The 21149-nt window shown below is 44.4% G+C and overlaps 1 protein-coding gene across 3 annotated transcripts in view; it reads right to left on the reverse strand.

The window, feature by feature from the left end:
- LOC140204338 (sorting nexin-25) overlaps window positions 1-21149 on the reverse strand; it is a 101319-nt gene that overhangs the window by 12017 nt on the left and 68153 nt on the right. For 2 of the 3 annotated variants that reach the window (XM_072270986.1, XM_072270987.1), the window contains 5 exons: window positions 20536-20649; window positions 15957-16290; window positions 13314-13380; window positions 3851-4032; window positions 992-1083 (listed from right to left, as the gene is read on the reverse strand). In XM_072270986.1, coding sequence (XP_072127087.1) covers window positions 992-1083; window positions 3851-4032; window positions 13314-13380; window positions 15957-16290; window positions 20536-20649 — 789 coding nt within the window. Of the gene's footprint in view, window positions 1-991; window positions 1084-3850; window positions 4033-13313; window positions 13381-15956; window positions 16291-20535; window positions 20650-21149 lie in introns of those variants that run through there. The other variant, XM_072270988.1, reaches the window with a different exon arrangement.

A 21149-nucleotide genomic window follows, 5' to 3' on the forward strand; every position in this document is an offset into this window, starting at 1 on the left:
GAGCACAGTAAGGTTCAAAGTTTCTCAAATGTCCCACATCTCACGCAGACGGGAGAAGGAAGAAAAACTCTCCCTGCCATGCCAACCACAATCCGACTCTGAGCCATCTGAAAACTTCGAGCTCTGATCAGCTCTCCGACACCAAGTACTGTGCGCCATCTCTGTCCGAGCGATTCGACCTCTTTCTCGGTTGCCAAAAGCAGGCAAGGCCGGGGATTTTGAGGCCTACCCTCCGAAAGATTCCCAACCACACAGTAACAACAGCAGCAGACGGGCGTTTCAGAAATTTCTCCAGGTGTTCCTCTGTGATTTCACTTCCATTCTCCAACAAATCAGAATTGTCCACGGCCCCTATATAACAGATACGATATCATTTTTCACCGGAGAGCTGCGCACGCGCGGCGCACTGCCATCTTCTCCTCCCGTTCTGTATCTTCTTCCCCATGGGAGGGGGAGAATGTCCGGGGTAGGTGGAAGGTTTGATTACGCTGGCATACTTAGAAGCGTGGTGAAGTATAGACAGAATCCATGGGGGGTAAGTTGGTTTGGTGATCTGCTGAGCATGTCCACAAATCACTGCAGTTTTTTGCGGCCGCATGCAGAGTAGCTGCCGTACTAAGCCGTTACATATCCAGGTGAGATGCTTTCTATAGTGGGAAGGGTTGACAGGACATGCCAGATTTCTTTAGCTGCCTGAGGTGTTGGTGAGCCTCCTCGGCTGTGGCATCAATGTGGTTGGGCCAGAACAAAATACTGGTGATAGTCACTCCAGGAACTTGAAACTTTTAACTTTCTCAGCCTCAACACTATTGATGAAGACAGGAGCATGTGCACTGTCCCCCCGCTTCCTGCTCAGTGAGCAGCTCTTTTGTTTTGCTGACATTGAGGGAAAGGTTGTTGCCATAACACATTTGACAATCTTGCAAACAGCAGTTCTAAGCTGTCAACTGCATACAGTAAGAGAAAGTGGAAAGTATTTTGTGGTACTTACATATACTAATCTCTTATTGGCTTCCGTATCTTGAAATATATTAAATAGGTTGCTGACAATTTCATTTCCAGGAAAAAACTTGCAGAAAAATACTGAAATAAAACAGAGTGAAGATCACCAACTCAATGATGTAATGGTGAATAATTCTGTTCCTGTCTCCGCAGATGCAGTCAAACTTGCCGAGTATTTCTAGAATTTTCTGTTTTTACTTCAGGTTTCCAGCAACTTCATAAGAGTCATACAGCACAGATACAAGTCTTTGGCCTAATGAGTCTATGCCAATCATAGTGCCCATCCAACCAGTCCCAGTTTCCTGTGATTGGACCATATCCCTAAGCCTTTCCCTCCATTTACCTATCGTTAAATAATACCATCATACCTGTCTCAACCACTTCCTTCAGCAGCTTGTTCCATATACTCACCAGTCTCCGCGTGAAATTATTGCCCCTCAATCCCCTTTTAAAACTTTCCCCTCTTGCCCTAAACCTATGCCCCTTAGTTTTGGACTGTTGCCATCCACCTCATCTTTACCACTCATTATTTTATACACTTCTATAAGGTCACCATCCACTGTTCCCCCTAAGAGGCACAGTAACTGAAATGCTCCCACGCACGTAGCCTTTCTTGCTGCGCAGCTGGAACAAAGACAGGCAAGAAGAAGTTTACGAAATGTCGAAGATTTTTTGCTGTATTGTATTTCATTACACCCTTCTATTAGTAAATAAAATGTAAATCATGTGACTTTTCAGTTTTCATTCTAAATATTCATAGTATGCATATTGCAAAAAAATCACATTTAAAGTGACGTGCAGTTTTCAGGCCGTGTGCAAATTTCCTGCTCAGAGCAATGGTTGGTCTGCGCAGCTGTAAATATAATGAGAGGGAACCTTGTTACACCCCCCCCCCCCCATTCTCCTACGTTCCAAGAAATATAAACCCAGCTTGGCCAACCTCTCCTGTAATTCAGCCCCTCTAGTCCTGGCAACACCCTTGTAAATAGAGTATTTTCTCCACTCATTCCAGCTTAACCCCATTTCCTGTACAGGGACCAATACTGTACACAGTACTCCAAGTGCGAATCATACAACTGCACCATAGTGCCCCAACTCCTATACTTAGAGCTCTGACTGATGAAGGCCTACATGGTTTTTCATCACCCTGTCTACCTGCGACACTGCTTTCAATGAGCTCTGCACTTACCCGGCAGGTTCCATTTCACTCCCTGCTGTCCTACCATTCATAGTATAGGTTCTAGTTAGCTTTGGCTTTCCAATATCTCACACTTTTCTATATTGAAATCCATTTACCATTTCTTGGCCTACTTCCCTAACTGATCAAGAGCCCCCTGTGATCCATGGCAACCTTCTTCAGTGTCAACAACACGTCCTAATTTTGTGTCATCCACATCTGCAGTGTTACAGTTCTGTAAATTTGCACACGCAAAACTTGTAATCAAATTAAAATGACACATATACACAACCTGTGGTGAGCACAGAGACCAAGGCCACAGTAAATGGCAATACTTGTTATAAATTGACAGGATGAATGAGACTTCAATGTCTGTGTTTTAATGTTAGTGCAAATTAATGTTGGGCAGCACAGTAGTGTGATGGTTAGGTTAATACTGTGACTGCACCAGCGACTCATGTTCAATTCCCACTGCTGTCTGTAAGGATTTTGTGGGTTTCTGCTGGGTGCTCCAGTTTCCTCTCACCACCCTCTGAGTGAAGAAATTCCCCTTGGGGTCCCCTAAATATTTCACCTTTCATCCTTGACCTATGACCTCTAGTTCTAGTCTCACCCAACCTCAGTGGAAAAAGCCTGCTTGGATTTACCCTATCTACACTCCTCATAATTTTGTATATGCTATTTATACCCCTGATAATTTTGTATAATTTCATATAAAGTTCTGGATTTAAAAGATTTATTGGTATAATGATCGTTATACCACTTGAGTCCTTCAATCTACCCCAGTTTCCACTGGAGATGTTCTCCTTTGTTTTCTTCCCCCTTTCTCCTATCCCTGCAGCTTACCTTGTCAAAAATCCCCATTTGTAATATAAACAGAGCATAGAAACAAGCTCTTCAGCCATCTAGACAGCAAGAACCTCCTGTTCCACAATCCGTACATGGTCCATGACCCCACTGCAGTTCAGCCTCAGTTCTGTAGACTGTGTCTGTCCCCGAGTAAAAGGCAGATGCAAAATATCCATTTAAAATCTCTCCCATCTCTTTCTGCTCCACGCTGATCAATTTTGTCCCTTGCTGTCCTTTTGTTCTTTAAATTCTGGTCTCCTCCCACAGCCCAAAGATGTACCGGCTGGAAGGTTCATTGGTCATTGTAGATTGTCCCGTGATTAGGCAACAGTTAAATTGTGGGATTGTGGGGCAGCGTGGCTCGAAGGGCTGGAAAGGGCTATTCCGCGTTGCATTTTAATAAGCAAACAAATAACTAAAAATTATATATCTGTAGAAGCCCTTCAGAATGAAAAATCGGAGACCTGAAGTGTTAACAGTTTCTCTCTCCATATGTGCTGCTCAATCTCTGGAGGCAGTGCCAACGTTTGCTATTTTTATTTTGGATTTCTAGCGTTACTTAGAGGATGAAGCAGCTGGTTGTTCTAAACATCTTTCTGATTCTCTAGAGAAGGCAAAGCTGAGCTGGGAAATTCCTCTCTTCTTTGGAACAAGTCCTGGGAATTACTCTAACCATGAGAGAGTGACAGGCTTTGGTTCAGCAGGAAGACTGGCAGACTTGGAACAAGTTCGGGCCTGCTCCCTTGAGCAGGAAAAGAATTGGAAGGGATGGAATCTGGGTGGTGGAAGATTAAAACAGATGCCTGGATAACTGAATTTTACCTGGAATTTTGCTCAGCAGTGTTTTTTTAGCCTTTTCTTTTGCAGAGGCTTTTTCTTCATCAGATCTTTTTGGAGGTGGACATGCAGGGTTTCCATCTGGCCACAATCCCTCTCTCAGGTGATCTATGTACCAAGTTACCTGCTCTATACTGAAGAAATGGTCAAGGTATTTCTTTAGAGACCTATTGGAAAAAAAAAACACAACCCAAGGAGTCAAACATTACACACTCAGAAAACTCAATAGCAAAATGTTTGAAGTGTGCTGTGGTCAGCCATCTGAGTATTGTTAAGGATATGACACTCACTAATTTTTACAGATGTGCCATAAAAAACAAATTATCTGGATGTAACACAGCTTCGTATGGCTAGATTGCAAGAAATTGCAGAGTTGTCAATGTCTCCTGGTCTCAATGTTGAAATAAATTTATCATCGAAGTACATATATGTCACCATATACTACCTTGAGATTCGTTTTCTTGCAGGCATTTACAGGAAAATAAAGAAATACAATAGAATTTATTTAAAAAACTATACATCAGCAAAGACTGATAAACAACCAGTGTTGAAATGAAGACAAATTGTGCAAACAATAGACCAGTAGATAGATAGACAGATGAAAACATGAGCAGTAGAGACCTCAAAAGTGAGTCTGTAGGTTGTGGAATCAGTTCAGAGTTGAGGTGAGCGAAGTTATCCACGGGGATTGGCAGACTGATGGTTGTAGGGTAATAACTGTCCCTGAACCTGTTATCATGTGTCTCACCTCCATTGACCGCTGCCTTGAGAAAGCAGTCAACATAATCAAGGACCCCTCTTACCCTGGTCATTCTCTCTTCTCCCCACTTCCCATTGGGCAGAAAATACAAATGCTTAAGGACATGAGCAACCAGGCTCAAGGACAGCTTCTATCCTGCTGTGATAAGACTCTTGAACAGACATCTCATATATTAAAGATGACCTCCTGATCGTTCAATCCTGGCCATTTTCATGGCCAAAGCATTGTATTGTCTTTGCAATGTACTGCACTGTCTCTGGACCCATCAAATTATATTCTGCTGTCTGTTTTGCTTTCCTTATGTGCTACCTTGACATACTGATGTGCAGAATGATCTGTCTGGATGACACACAAACAAACACTTACTTATTGAGATACAACGTAGATTTACCCTTCTACTGCTTCAAGCCTCAATGCCCAGCAACCCCCTATTCCCTCGCCTAATCTTGCGACAATTTACAATCACCAATTCACCTTTGGACTGTGTCGGGAAACTAGAGAATTCGGAGAAAACCCACGCCGTCAAAGGGAAAACGTACAAACTTCTTAACAGGCAGCAGTGGGAATTGAACCCTTGTTGCCGGTACTGTAAAGTGTTGTGCTAACCACAATGCTACCATGCCTTTTTTTAAAATTGTGGCTCTTTATATCAGAACCAGAATCAGGTTTATTATCACCGGCTTGTGACATGAAATTTGTTAACTTAGCAGCGGCAGTTCAATGCAGTACATAATCTAGTGAGAAAAAAATTTTAAAAAGTAATAAATAAAATTAAAAAAACAAGTAAATCAATTATGTATATTGAATAGATTAAAAAAAACTACAGACTAAGGAAAATTCCATTCAAATTTGTAGATAAGAGTTAACCAATGAGAAAATACTGCAGAACAAAGAATCGTCCAGAGCTATCCAGAGTTATACTTTGTATAACACTGAACGTGTATATACATAGTATTACCACTAGGAGGCCAAATAAACTTATTTGTATATAAGCAGTCAGACCCTTTGTCAGGACAAACTAAGTTAGTCCTGACGAAGGGTCTCGGCCTGAAACGTCGACTGTACCTCTTCCTATAGATGCTGCCTGGCCTGCTGCCTTCACCAGCAATTTTTATGTGTGTTGCTTGAAATTCCAGCATCTGCAGATTTCCTCGTGTTTGCGTGTATATATGCAGTGCTCGGTTAGGACAAACTGGAGAGCTTGTTTAGTGAGGCTTTATGGATAGAACTGAGGAATAAGAAAGGTATGACCACATTAATGTGATTATATTATTGACCACCCAACATCCACTGGGATCTAGAGGAGAAAATTTGTAAAGAGATTGCAGACCGTTGCAAGAAACAGAAGATGGTAGGTAATTTTAACTTTCCACATATTGACTGGGGCTCCCATACTGTAAAATATCTGGATGAGAGTTTTTGTCAAATTTGTTTGGGAAAGTTCCCTTAATCAGTACATAAGAGTCCCAGAGAGAGAGTGTCTGATACTTGATCTGCTATTAGGGAACGAGACAGGGCAGGTGACACAAGTCTATGTCAGGAAACACTTTGCATCTAGTGATCATAACACCATCAGTTTCAAGGTTATTATGGAAAAGGACAGATCTGGTCCTTGGGTTGAGATTCCAAATTGGAGAAAGGCCAATTTTGGTGGTACAGGTATTAGAGATGATCTGGCAAGTGTGGATTGGGACAGGTTATTTTCTGTCAAAGTTTGTGGATGATACAAAGGAAGGTTGAGGGGCAGGCGATGTTGATGCAGGGAGTTTGACGAAGAACTTCAACAGATTAGTGAAATGGGCAATGAAGAGGCAGATGGAATACAATCTGGTTAAGTGTATGGTCATGCAGTTTGGTAGAAGGAATAAAGGTATAGACTATTTTCTAAATGAGAGAGCAAATTCAGAAATCGGAGGTGCAAAGGGACTTGGTGTCCTAGAGCAGGACTCCCTAAAGGTCAACTTGCAGATTAAGTAAGGAAGGCAAATACAATGTTAGCACTCATTCCAAGAGGACTAGAATCTTAAAGTAAGGATGAAATGTTGGGGCTTTATAAGGCCCCAGACAGCATTTGGAGTGTTGTGAGCAGTTTTGGGTCCCTTATCTATGAAAGGATGTGCTGACATTGGAGAAGGTCCAAAGCAGGTTCATGAGAATGATCCCAGGAACGAAAGGGTTAATATACCGGTATGAGGAGCATTTGATGGCTCTCAGCTTGTACTTGAGTTTAGAAGAATGTGGGGTGGGTGGTGGGGGGATCTCATTGAAACTTATTGAATATTGAAAGGTCTAGATAGAGTGAGTATTGAGAAGATGTTTCTAACAGTGGGGGAGTCTAGGACCAGAGGGCATAGCCTCACTATATAAGGACAGAGATGAGGAGAATTTCTTCAGCCAGAACGTCCAATTCATTGCCATGGATGACTATGGAAGCCAAGATTTTGGGTATATTTAAAGCGGAGGTTGATAGGTTCTTGATTAGCAAGAGAGTCAAAGGTTACGTGGAGAAGACAGGAGGATGGTATTGAGAGAGAAAATAAATGGTGTGGTTGACTCGATCGGCTGAATGGCCTAATTCTGCTTCTACGTCTTATGGTCTTATCTCAGCACCAAGACATCACTACAGGAGTAGCTGGTGCAGCGTCCTTCACCATCAGCTGCTTCTTCAATGTCCTTCCTTCCATCAGGAGGCCAGAAGAGTTGCTTGCACAATGTTCAGTCTGTTTCCAGCTCCTCAGCAAATGAAGCAACCCATGCAGTAAGCAGCAAAGCTTTGACCACATCCACAAAGGTGCTAAGAAGGGAAGTAACACTTGTCCCAATATATGTCCCAGGTAATGACCTTGAATCACTCAATTTTTCTATTCAGTTCCTGCAATGGTATTTGCACTGTCAGGGAGTCATAGAGCATAGAAACAGACCCGACTCAACCATGCTAACCATGGTGCTTACAAACCAAGCCCCATTTGGCCTATATCCCTCAAGACCAGGGGTTCCCAGCCTTTTTTATGCCACGGACCCCTGCCATTAACCAAGGGGCCATGGGCCCCAGGTTGGGAACCCTTGCTCTAATCAAATATCCTTTAAACACTGTTATTGTACCTGCCTCAACCACTTCCTGGGGCAGCTCATTCCACGTACGGACCACCTTCTGAGTGAAGAAGTTACCCCTCAGGACCCTTCTAGACCTTTCCCCTCCTACCCTAATCCAGTGGTTCCCAAAGTGGGCAGTGGGGGTTTCTATTAAGGCGATAAAGGTGAAGGGGCAGCTGAGGAATTGTAGGCTTAATTTTGGAAATTAATTATTTATTATAAGCAATTGATCCTCAGTGCCTCATAAATGATTGCAATGATCATGCATCATCTCATCTCCTGCTAACCCAGCGATCCCTTAGACTTTGCTCAAAGTGTGTTATAGTTGTTGAAATGCAATGTGACACCTCTGTATTTGGCATATCATGAGAAATCTGCACTGAAAAAATTATGCTATTTCTGGGCCTGGCCCACGCTCTATTACCATTCACTACTGTAGTACAGTGCAAACACGAGAAAATCTGCAGATGCTGGAAATTCAAGCAACACACACAAAATGCTGGTGGAACGCAGAAGGCCAGGCAGCATCTATAGGAAGAAGTACAGTCGACGTTTTGGGTCGAGACGTCGACTGTAATTTTTCCTATAGACGCTGCGTTCACTAGCATTTTGTGAGTGTTAGCTGGAACAAATTCCCATACTCTAATTTTCAGTCACCTCGTAAAATCTTTCAGGAGCAAAAAAAATTCAAACATGTTGGCCAGCACTTCACAGCAAAACAGTGATGGTTTGCGAGTTTCATACAACACTTTGTAACTCCATGCTCAATCTGGAAAGTCCCATACAATTGGAGAAGAACCGCTCAACAGATGACGCCATCACCACCACCCTCCACGGCCCTCACCCACCTGGACAAAAAAGACACGTATGTTCGAATGCTGTTCATAGACTTCAGTTCAGCATTCAACACAATCATTCCTCAGCACCTGATTGGAAAGCTGAGCCTACTGGGCCTGAACACCTCCCTCTGCAACTGGATCCTAGACTTCCTGACTGGGAGACTACAGTCAGTCCGGATTGGAAGCAGCATCTCCAACACCATCACACTGAGCATAGGCCCCCCGCCACGGGCTGTGTGCTCAGTCCACTGCTGTTCACTCTGCTGACCCATGACTGTGCTGCAACACTCAGCTCGAACCACATCATCAAGTTCGCCGATGACATGACCATGGTGGGTCTCATCAGCAAGAACGATGAGTCAGCATACAGAGAGGAGGTGCAGCGGCTAACAGACTTGTGCAGAGCCAACAACCTGTCTCTGAATGTGAATAAAACAAAAGAGATGGTTGTTGACTTCAGGAGGACACGGAGCGACCACTCTGTGCTGAACATTGACGGCTCCTCCGTAGAGATCATTAAGAGCACCAAATTTCTTGGTGTTCACCTGGCAGAGAATCTCAACTGGTCCCTCAACACCAGCTCCATAGCAAAGAAAGCCCAGCAGTGTCTGTACTTTCTGCGAAGGCTGAGAAAAGTCCATCTCCCACCCCCATCCTCACCACATTCTACAGAGGATGTATCGAGAGCATCCTGAGCAGCTGCATCACCGCCTGGTTCGGGAATTGCACCGTCTCGGATCGCAAGACCCTGCAGCAGATAGTGAGGTCAGCTGAGAAGATCATCGGGGTCTCTCTTCCCGCTATTACAGACATTTACACCACATGCTGCACCCGCAAAGCTAACAGTATTGTGAAGGACCCCATGCACCCCTCACACAAATTCTTCTCCCTCCTGCCATCTGGCAAAAGGTACCGAAGCATTCGGGCTCTCATGACCAGATTGTACAACAATTTCTTCCCCCAGGCCACCAGCCTCCTTAATACTCAGAGTCTAGACTGACATCTACATCATTTATTATTATGTTGTAATTTGTCCTCTACAGTGCCTATTGTGTTATTATTTATTGTACTGCCCTGCATTGTTTTGTGCACTTTTTGTAGTCCTGTGCAGGTCTGTAGTCTAGTGCAGTTTTTATGTTGTTTTACATAGTCTAGTGTAGCCTTGTGTTGTCTCACATAGTCTAGTGCACTGGTCCCGAACTTCCGGGCCATGGACCGATACATTGCCGCGAAGAATGCAGCGGTGCAGCGGTAGCCGGGAAGCACCCAGCATATCTTTAAGAAAAAAGCCGAAATAAACAAGCTTATTAATTAGGTGCCGCCCAGCACGTAAATGTTGGCCCAGATCAGAGGTGACGCAATCGGCAATTTTATTAACTTAATTGTGATGACATTTCGTTTTGTGTGTGATATATGTTCTGTGGGTGCACCATGGCCTGGAGGAACATTGTGTTGTTTCGTTGTTTATATGTATAGTCAGATGACAATGAACTTCAATTTGAACTAGAAAGAGAAATACAGATAATGTTTCAGTTTGAAGATTCTATTCAGAATTGAAATGTTACTTCTGCACGATTACAGATGCTAGCTGACATACTGAGTGTTTCCAGTATTTTGTGGTGTTTATGCCTGTTTTCACGTTAAGGCTATCACGTGCTGTGAGCAGGAATCAGGAGTAACCAAGGAAGTGGGTGTGGACTTCCGCTGGTGGAAGTCGGGAGAGCGTTAAGAGACCAGCAGTGGAAAGGATAAGCAGCCTCAGATCCTGCTGAAGGGTCCCGGCCCAAATTGTCAATTGTTTACTCTTTGCCATAAATGCCGCCTGGCCTGCTGAGTTCCTTCAGCATCTTGTGTGTGTTGACTTGGATTTCCAGCATCTGCAGACCTTCTCTTGTTTGTGAGCAGCTTCAAGTTCCCGGGCATCAACATCTCGGGGATTGATCCTGGGCCCAGCGCGCTGACGCGATCACAAAGAAGGCATACTGACAGCTCTAATTTGTCCGTAGTTTGAGGCGATTTGGCATGTTACCCAAAAACCCTTTCAAATTTCTACAGACGTATGGTGGCGAGTGTTCTGACTGGCTGCTCCGCAGCCTGGTGTGGATGTGCACAGGATCACTACAGGCTGCAAACGGTTGTAGCTCCGCCAGCTCCATCACGGGCAAAACCCTCCCCTCCTCCGAGGACATCTTCAAGAGGCAGTGACTCAAGACGGCGGCACCCATCACGAAGGACCCTCACCGTCCAGGACATCCGGTGTCCTCATTTCAGGTATGCGTCGCTTAACGTCCACGATACGTTCTGTGAAATTGGACGTTATGTGATTTGGACGTTGTGTGAACACCATATACTTAGCAAACGTATATGGAGTACTGTAGTGTACCGGTATTGACTAAATCCATGTCATTAGCAATTTCTCCATATCTGATATAGGTCCCTCTCGCATCTTCATGAGCCTTGTAGTTTTCAGTGAAGCCAATCCTTTAATAGCTTCGAGAATTTTTTCTTTGTTTTTCATGATCGTTGTGATTGTTGAGTGTGACATGCCTAAATCCCCAGCAATAGCATTCACTGGTTTTCCATCTTCGTATTGTTTTAATAACCTTCTGTTTCGTTGCCAAATCAATACTTTCCCTTTGCCTCGTGCTGCTGCTGTCACTAGGAGTGGTCTCGCTGCGTTTGGAAGCCATGATGCACTTTAGGGTAATATTTTCGAAAGAAAATTAAACAGAGAGATAACGCTACTACTCTCAAGAGACGCGCGATACACGAGATGGGTTACGTCCGCTACATCACATTCTCTGATTGGGCCTACGGACGTATACGTGGTCAGACGTTGCCTGAATGGACGTTAAGCGGCGCACACCTGTACTACCACCACGGAGGACGTACAGGAGCCTGAAGACATACAGTTAACAATTTAGGAATAGCCTTTTCCCCCAAGACAATGGATTTCTGAATTGTCCATGAACACCACCATGTTGTTCCTTTCTGTTGCACGATTTCTATTTATTTATTTAGAGATGCAGCGTGGAACTGGCCTTTCTGGCCCAACAAGGTGCATCGCCCAGCAACCCACCTATCTAGTGCCATAACGACCAATTAACCAACTAACCAGTATATGGATGAAACCCAAGCGCTTGGAGGAAACCCACACGGTTCACGGGGAGAACGTACAAACTCCTTAACAGATGGCGTCAGAATTGAACTCCAAACTCCAAACCGCCCTGAGCTGTAATAGTGTCGCACTAACTGCTATGCTACTGTGTCTTTATACTGCACTGCTGCCACAAAACAACAGAACCATGACAGACAAGTCAGTGATAACAAACATGATTCTGATGTGCTAAAGTCACAGGAAACATATATTTATAACTAGGGTACCTAAGACTGCTGCACAGTACTGTGTTTGTCAACGAAGAGCGGAGAGCAAGTTTGTGAATCTGGTGGGAGCAAACGATGCTGGGAATGGTGAGGGTGGGTTGTGGGACAGGTGGCAGAGAAGGAGTGCTGGGGCAGGGGGTGGCACGGGTGCAGAACACCCAGCCCTGGGAGACCAGGCAAGGTCATTTGACTCCGCACAATTGGTTTATTGGTCATTACGGAACGTCTCTCTGGTGCTTCCTGCTCCCTCCCCTTTTCCCAACCATGATTCCCCTCTTCCTGGGCAAATTCATGGCAGGTGCAATTTAATGTGGATAAATGTGAGGTTATCCACTTTGGTGGCAAGAACAGGAAAACAGATTATTATCTGAATGGAGGCTGATTGGAAAGGGGAGGTGCAACGAGACCTGGGTGTCATTGAAAGTGGGCATGCAGGTACAGCAGGCGATGAAAAAGGCGAATGGTATGCTGGCATTCATAGCAAGAGGATGCGAGTACAGGAGCGGGGAGGTACTACTGCAATTGTACAAGGCCTTGGTGAGACCACACCTGGAGTATTGTGTGCAGTTTTGGTCCTCTAATCTGAGGAAAGACATCCTTGCCATAGAGGGAGTACAAAGAAGGTTCACCAGATTGATTCCTGGGATGGCAGGACTTTCATATGATGAAAGATTGGATCGACTAGGCTTATACTCTCTGGAATTTAGAAGATTGAGGGGGGATCTGATTGAAACGTATAAAATTCTAAAGGGATTGGACAGGCTAGATGCAGGAAGATTGTTCCTGATGTTGGGGAAGTCCAGAACGAGGGGGTTACAGTTTGAGGATAAAGGGGAAGCCTTTTAGGACCGAGATGAGGAAAAACTTCTTCACACAGAGAGTGGTGATTCTGTGGAATTCTCTGCCACAGGAAACAGTTGAGGCCAGTTCATTGGCTATATTTAAGAGGGAGTTAGATATGGCCCTTGTGGCTAAAGGGATCGGGGGTATGGAGAGAAGGCCGGTACAGGGTTCTGAGTTGGATGATCAGCCATGATCGTACTGAATGGCGGTGCAGGCTCAAAGGGCCGAATGGCCTACTCCTGCACCTATTTTCTATGTTTCTATGTTTCCTGCCCGCTTCCCACTCTCAGTCCACGATGGATACCCATATCAGAATAAGATCTATAATCACTCAGATGTGTCATGAAACTCGTTTTTTTTGTGGCAGCAGTACAGTGCAATACATAAAATTACTATAGCACTGTGCAACTGTCTTCGACGTCCTAGCTATATACTGTATATGTGCACAGTAGTGTGCGCTAATTCCCTAAATGACAGACAAATAAATCCATAAGCCATTAGTCTGATGCATTAATCATGAGCCACTTACTTCTTTTTCATTGGCAGGATATATTTTGCCACTTGCATTACAAAAGTTATCTTTAAATTATGATGCTCTGCAAAAGAAAAATATATTTGTGAGTAAAATTGATGGAAATCACATTCATTCAGAGCACAAATATATTGCTATTTTAAAAGAAGGTAACCACAGGAATTTAGTACAAAGATAAGGAACCGGGGGCTCACTGCCGTCCAAAAACAAGCCCAGTTTGGTTCTTTTTGATTCTGCCTCCACCACCACTGCGCTCCATGCTTGTATCACTCTCCCTACTAGCCCTTCCTTTCCCGGAGAAAACGGTCTCTGGCCGTCCACTTGATCTACGTCCCTTATCATCTTGTACACCTCTATCAAGTCACCTCTCATCCTCCATCATTCCAAAGAAAAAATGATGCTCTACCTATCCTCCTAGGTCATTTTCTCCAATCCGGGTTGCATCCCGGTACATCTCCTACATGTGGTAAATCTTTCCACATCCTTCCTATAGTGAGGTGACCAGAACTGAACAATTATACGTTGATTAATATCCTTGCATTCCCACAGTCAGGGGAATCAAACTTAGCTTCTATATTTCCGTATGCGAGAGCAGTACTAGGACAAACTAGATGCCAGGTAAAAACAACAGCAGTGGACACATCAAGTGGCGAGAAGTTTCTCAGCAAAGACACATCCCAGAGGCAGGGAGTGAACATCCTGACTTCAATTAGCTTGCTTATTCGCTTGCTGTTGTGTTACCTGGGTGGCCAGGTGGAGATACGTCTCTACCAAAGGAGGTGTAAGCCAGTCCTTCTCTCCACCAGACTGCAGGTCACCCTTGGGCAAGGTGTAGCACCTGCTTAGCCCCCTTAGTAGGGCCACGTGAAGACAAGGGAGTGGGTAGTGGATGGTCATACGAGCAGCTGGTGCATATCACAAGTCCTGGTTATGTGACCACTGACACCAGGCAGACAATCTCTGAAGAGTATCGATAATGGCTGGGGTCACCCGTCTTGTAAAGACACTGCCCAGAAGAAGGCAATGGTAGATCACTTCTGTGGAAAAATCATGGTCATGAGACCATGATCACCTACATCATATGACACGACCCACGAAGATGATGATGAATGTACTGCCATCAGTCAGAACATATAACTAACACTGAAAGAACTCTTTAATTCGCTCTACAAATTCCTCTTGAATAATCTGTAATATTATTTTGTGGGCACGTGGCCAAGTGGTTAAGGCATTGGACTAGCAACCTGAAGGGCGTGAGTTCGAGCCCCAGCCGAGGAAGCGTGTTGTGTCCTTGAGCAAGGCACTTAATCACACATTGCTCTGCGACGACACTGGTGCCAAGCTGTATGGGTCCTAATGCCCTTCCCTTGAACAACATCGGTGTCGTGGAGAGGGGAGACTTGCAGCATGGGCAACTGCTGGTCTTCCATACAACCTTGCCCAGGCCTGCGCCCTGGAGAGTGAAGACTTTCCAGCTGCAGATCCATGGTCTCGCAAGACTAACGGATGCCTTTACTTTACTTTAATCTGTAATATGCATATTACCAAGAGGAGGTAGTCATTGCATTTTTCCATCCTGTAAGGTTGCCTTATTTTCAGCCTAACTATGCAAACTGTTTATCAATGGTTTTGTTCTCTCAATCACAAAAGTAGCAGATATAGTTTCAAATATAGAGTCAGTGGATGTCTGCAAGTCCACTGGGGAGGTCAAAGCTCGGTGTCTGCACGGGAAACTGTAGCCAGAGACCTCTCCTGAGTTTAAAGGTCTGTGTTTGTGTGTGAGTGGGAGGGAGGAATGGAGTTTATTTTTGCTGTTGTAGGTTGTTGCTTGTTGTGTTCTGTGTTGTTCCGCCCAGCATTGTGGGCACTGGAACGTGTGGCCCCCGGGTGTGTTGGTTGTTAATGCAAGTGATGCCTTTCAATGTGTATTTCCATGTACACATGGCAAGTAAACTTGAATCTTCTGTTATAAAATATGTGTGATATATTTTTATGCATAAAAGTCAACACTGAAACTTCAAATTGTTGACATTGTTGTTTATGTACCATACAATCTCCTTTGTTTTATTTTCATTATATACTTGGGGTCAAATGCTACAATTCTTAAAGGAAGGTGTGTGTCCAACAGAAAAAGTCCATTGAGATCTGTCTTCAGCTTGTTGTACTAAAATGGACAATATTGTCATGAACTTGGAACACAGAACAGTACCATGCAGAACAGGCCCTTCGGCCCACAATGTTGTGCTAACCTTTAAATCTACTCTAAGATCAATATAACCCTTCCTTCTCAAGTAGCTCTCCATTTTTCTTTCACCCCTGTGCCTCTTAAATGTCGCTGATGTATTTGCCTTTCCCACTACTCTCTGTAAAATAACTACCTCTGACATCCCCCCTGTATTTTCCTCCAATCCCCTTAAAATTATGCCCTCTCATATTAGCCATTTCCGTCCTGGTAGAAAGTCTCTGGCTGTCCACTACAGCCTAACTCTGCCCCTTATCATCTTGTACACCTCTATCAAGTCACCTCTCATCCTCTTTCTCTCCAAGGAGTAACGGCTTAACTTGCTCAACCTATCCTCAACAGACAAAACCATTTAATTAGGAAGTAATGCATTAGGAAGAAAAAAAATAAAGATTCACCTATCCGTAATATTTCTTCCAGGAGCTTATGGATGTGGCCTGCAATTCCTTCAGGCGTTTCAGTAAGTCTTTCAGAAACTCCTGCGCTTTGCTTTTTGTGACGGACACTGTATTTTTTCACATCTTCATTGTCAGGGCTGAAGGGCAAGGCCTTGAAGGAAACCTCAGCATCTGTATCCTCATAGTTTACTGTGGAAGGAAGTGAGTCAGCAGAATCTGTGTCCTGGGCTTCCGTGTTTGATGGGCTAGTGTTGGCAAGTCCTACAGCATCGTCCCCATCATCCAGATCTTTGTCATGTGGGCTCGCTGAAGTATTGCTCTCCGCGTCAGTTTCCTGTGATTATGTAGCAGACATGAGAAAAGAAACGCGACACAGAAATGATCATGGAGCCCTAAGTTTCGCACTTCATAAATAATAACTTTGCACAGATAATCACTTAAAGGCTGTTAACTGTCTTCCCAGACACAACCTCCTCCAACTCCACAAGAATGCAACTCATTCTTTCAGCTCCTCTCACTTCTTACACAACCCCGACACCCAGCTGCCAAGCTCCTAAGCATTACAATTTACTTCTTTCCGATGCACCTTAAAATCAAACTCTTTGACTAAACTTTGGTCAGCTGCTCCAAAGTCTCCTTGCCAAACTTTGTGAAAGAATACTCAGGTGACATTTTTCGTATATTTTAAGACATTAATAATTTCGCAGAACGCTGCAGAAAATTAGGTCCCTTCGTAAGCAAACATCTAATTAGAGAGGTGGGGCCAGAGTGGTTTAAAGAACCTTCCTAAGTGACCTAAGATGTGTCAAATGCTCTTTTTATTGTTTGTAATAATCTTGTGACAACAGAAACATACAGTGGAACATTCTGAAAGTATCGTGCTGATTAAATTAGAATATAAAATATTAATAGTTGCTAGGAGGCCAGAAGATGATCTCCACAAGAAAAGGAAGTAAGAGTGGATGAAAATGTAAAGAACGACACACACAAAATGCCGGAGGAACACAGCAGCTCAGGCAGCATCCATGGAGAGAAACAAACAGACAATGTTTTGTGCTGAGACACTTGTAAATCTAGCCAAGAAGAAAAGAAAAGCTTAGGAATGGTTCAAAAAACTAGGTAATGATAGAGATCTAGAAGATTATAAGGCTAGCAGGAAGGAGCTTAAGAATTAAATTAGGAGAGCCAGAAGGGGCCATGAGAAGGCCTTAGCGGACAAGATTAAGGAAAACCCTAAGGCATTCTACAAGTATGTGAAGAACAAGAGGATAAGATGTGAGAGAATAGGCCTAATCAAGTGTGACAGTGGAAAAGTGTGTATGGAACTGGAGGAGATAGCAGAGGTAATTAATGAGTACTTTGCCTCAGTACTCACTATGGAAAAGGATCTTGGCGATTGTAGGGATGACTTACAGCAGACTGAAAAGCTTGAGCATGTAGATATTAAAAAAGAGGATGTGCTGGAGCTTTTGGAAAGCATCAAGTTGGATGTCACCGGGACCGGACGAGAAGTACCCCAGGTTACTGTTGGAGGTGAGGGAGGAGATTGCTGATCCTCTGGCGATGATCTTTGCATCATCAATGGGGACGGGAGAGGTTCCAGAGGACTGGAGATTTGCGGATGTTGTTCCCTTATTCAAGAAAGAAAGTAGAGATAGCCCAGGAAATTATAGGCCAATAAGTATTACTTCAGTGGTTGGTAAGTTGATGGAAAAGATCCTGAGGGGCAGAATTTATGAACATTTGGAGAGGTATAATATGATTAGGAATAGTCAGCATGGCTTTGTCATGGGCAGGTCGTGCCTTACAAGCCTGATTGAATTTTTTGAGGATGTGACTAAATACATTGATGAGGGTAGAGCAGTAGATGTAGTGTATATGGATTTCAGCAAGACATTTGATAAGGTAGCCCATGCAAGGCTTATTGAGAAAGTAAAGAGGCATGGGATCCAAGGGGACCTTGTTTTGTGGCTTGCTCACAGAAGGCAAAGAGTGGTTGTAGACTGGCCGTATTGCCTCAGGGATCTGTTCTGGGACCCCTACTCTTTGTGATTTTTATAAATGACCTGGATGAAGAAGCGGAGGGATGGGTTAGTAAATTTGCTGATGACAAAAAGGGTGGGTGTATTGTGGATAGTGTGGAGGGCTGTCAGAGATTACAGCGGGACATTGATAGGATGCAAAACTGGGCTGAGAAGTGGCAGATGGAGTTCAACCCAGATAAGTGTGAGGTGGTTAATTTTGGTAGGTCAAATATGATGGCAGAATATAGTATTAATGGTAAGACTCTTGGCAGTGTGGAGGATCAGAGGGATCTTGGGGTCCGAGTCCATAGGACACTCAAAGCAGCTGCACAGGTTGACTTTGTGGTTAAGAAGGCATACAGTGCATTGGCCTTCATCAATCATGGGATTGAGTTTAAGAGCTGAGAGGTAATGTTGCAGCTATATAGCACCCTGGTCAGACCCCTCTTGGAGTACTGTGCTCAGTTCTGCTCGCCTCACTACAGGAAGAATGTGGAAACTATAGAAAGGGTGCAGAGGAGATTTACAAAGATGTTGCCTGGATTGGGGAGCGTACCTTATGTGAATAGGTAGAGTGTACTCGGCCTTTTCTCCTTGGAGCGATGGAGGATGAGAGGTGACCTGATAGAGGTGTTCAAGATAATGAGAGGCATTGATCGTGTGGATAGTCAGAGGCTTTTTCCCAGGGCTGAAATGGCTAACAGGAGAGGACATAGTTTTAAGATGTTTGGAAGTAGGTATAGAGGAGATGTCAGGGGTAAGTTTTTTTTACGCAGAGAGTGGTGAGTGCGTGGAATGGGCTGCTGGCGATGGTGATGGAGGCAGATATGTCAGGGTCTTTTAAGAGACTCCTGGACAGGTACATGGAACTTAGAAAAACAAAGGGCTATGGGTAACCCTAGGTAATTTCTAAGGTAAGTACATGTTCGGCACAGCATTGTGGGCCGAAGGGCCTGTATTGTGCTGTAGGTTTTCTATGTTTCTATGTTACTGTGAGCATTTATTGATTGAACACTGTTATCGTTGACGTTTTCTCCATGTGACTTTAAGCATTGAAACAGAATTAGTCCGTTCAGTCTGTCATTTGATCATGTGTGATTTATTCTCCCTCTCAGCCCCATTTTCCTGTAAGCTCTGACACCTTTACTAATCAAAAACCTATCAACCACCTCTTTAAATAAACCCATTGATTTGGCCTCCACAGCCATTGGTGGCAATGAATTTCACAGATTCACCATTCTCTGGCTGAAGAAATTCCCCCTCATCCCTGTTCTAAATGGACGTTCTTCTATCCAATGCTGGTTCCCTGGCTTCTTCCCCTTCCTTGGCTTCCTCCTTTCCTGCAGCTGTGACACTATCTCTGATCAACAGTGCCACGCCCCCACCTCTTTTGCCTCCCTCCCTGTCCTGTCTGAAACATCTAAAGCCCGGCATTCTAAGTAACCATTCCTGTCCCTGAACTATCCAAGTCTCTGTAATGGCCCCAACATCATAGCTCCAAGTACTGATCCACACTCTAAGCTTATCTGCTTTGTTCATAATACTCCTTGCATTAAAATAGACATGTCTCAAACCATCAGTCTGAGTGCGTCCGTTCTCTATCACCTGCCTATCCTCCCTCTCGCACTGTCTCCAAGCTTTCTCTATTTGTGAGCCAACCGCCTCTTCCTCTGTCTCTTCAGTTCGGTTCCCACACCACCCCCTCCCCCCGGCAATCTGAGATGACTACCTTTGAGGTCCTGCTTCTCAACTTCCTTCCTAACTCCCTGAAGTCTGTTTTCAGGACCTCCTTCCTTTTCCTGCCTATGTCGTTGGTACCAATATGTACCACGACTTCTGGCTGTTCTCCTTCCCACTTCAGGATATCGTGGATGCAATCAGAACCATCCCGTACCCTGGCACCTGGGAGGCAAACTACCATCCGAGTTTCTTTCCTGCATCCACAGAGTCGCCTGTCTTGACCCCCTAACTATAGAGCCCCCTATCACTGCTGCGATCCTCTTCCTTTCCCTACCCTTCTGAGCCACAGGGCCAGACTCTGTGCCAGAGGTGTGGCCACTGTTGTTTCCCTCAGGTAGGCCGCCCCCCGCCCCCCCAACAGTACTCAAACAGGAGTACTTCTTGTCAAGGGGAACAGCCACAGGGGTGCTCTCTAGCCTCTGACTCCTGCCCTTCCCTCTTCTGACTGTTACCCACTTATCTGTCTCCAGAGGTCCCAGTTGACTACCTGCCTATAGCTCCTCTCTACCACCTCCTCACTCTCCCTGACCAGATGAAGGTCATTGAGCTGCATCTCCAGTTCCCTAATGCGGTCCCTAAGGAGCTGCAGCTCGACGCACCTGGCACAGATGTGGCCGTCCGGGAGGCTGAGAGTCTCCAGGACTTCCCACATCTGACACCGAGCACAGAACACCGGCCTCACACACATACTTCCTGTCTGTATTCTACACAGATAGTGTAGACTTACTACTTAGTCTAAGGTCTCTTTAAAAAACTTGTTCACCAGGTTCAGAATGAAAGGGAAGAAATTTTCCACTTTCCGTGGTCATACATACCTCATCCTCCTCAGGAAACAGTGACGTTAGCAGCCCAATGTAGTCTCGGTCACTGGGTGAGAAGAAGTTAAGTACGTTTTCGTTGCACAAAATGGACTCATCTGAGATCAATTTCTGTAACAGAGAATGCACCAGGCATTAATCAAACCAGCAGGATTTAAGGTGTGTGGTTCTAGAAAACAGCTTCCTAGCCAATGAAAGTGCAGAAGCAGATACGACATTGTAATAGACTCACTTCAACAGTGGAATATTCCTGAAGTAATCTACAGCCATCAACTGAAGGTTCTTTTTGGAAGGAGAGAGAAATCCTGTCACCTGCCTGCCATATCACATGATCTCTTATGTAAATACAACATTTTTTAAATTTTGCAAATGTACTAATTAAGATTCCAGAATGCCAGTGTTCAACATAAGGTGCCAGGTGTTTGGATTTTCAGCAGTGTTGAGGAACAGAAGGATCTTGGGGTCCACGCCCATAGATCCCTAAAAGTTTCCACACAAGTTGAGAGGGTTATTAAGAAGGCATATGGTGGGTTGATCTTCATTAGTCCAGGGACTGAGTTCAAGAAGCACAAGGTAATGTTGCAGCTCCATAAAACCCTGGTTAGACCACA

This window comes from Mobula birostris, chromosome 10 (genome assembly GCF_030028105.1).
Source record: "Mobula birostris isolate sMobBir1 chromosome 10, sMobBir1.hap1, whole genome shotgun sequence".
Lineage (NCBI taxonomy): Eukaryota > Metazoa > Chordata > Chondrichthyes > Myliobatiformes > Myliobatidae > Mobula > Mobula birostris.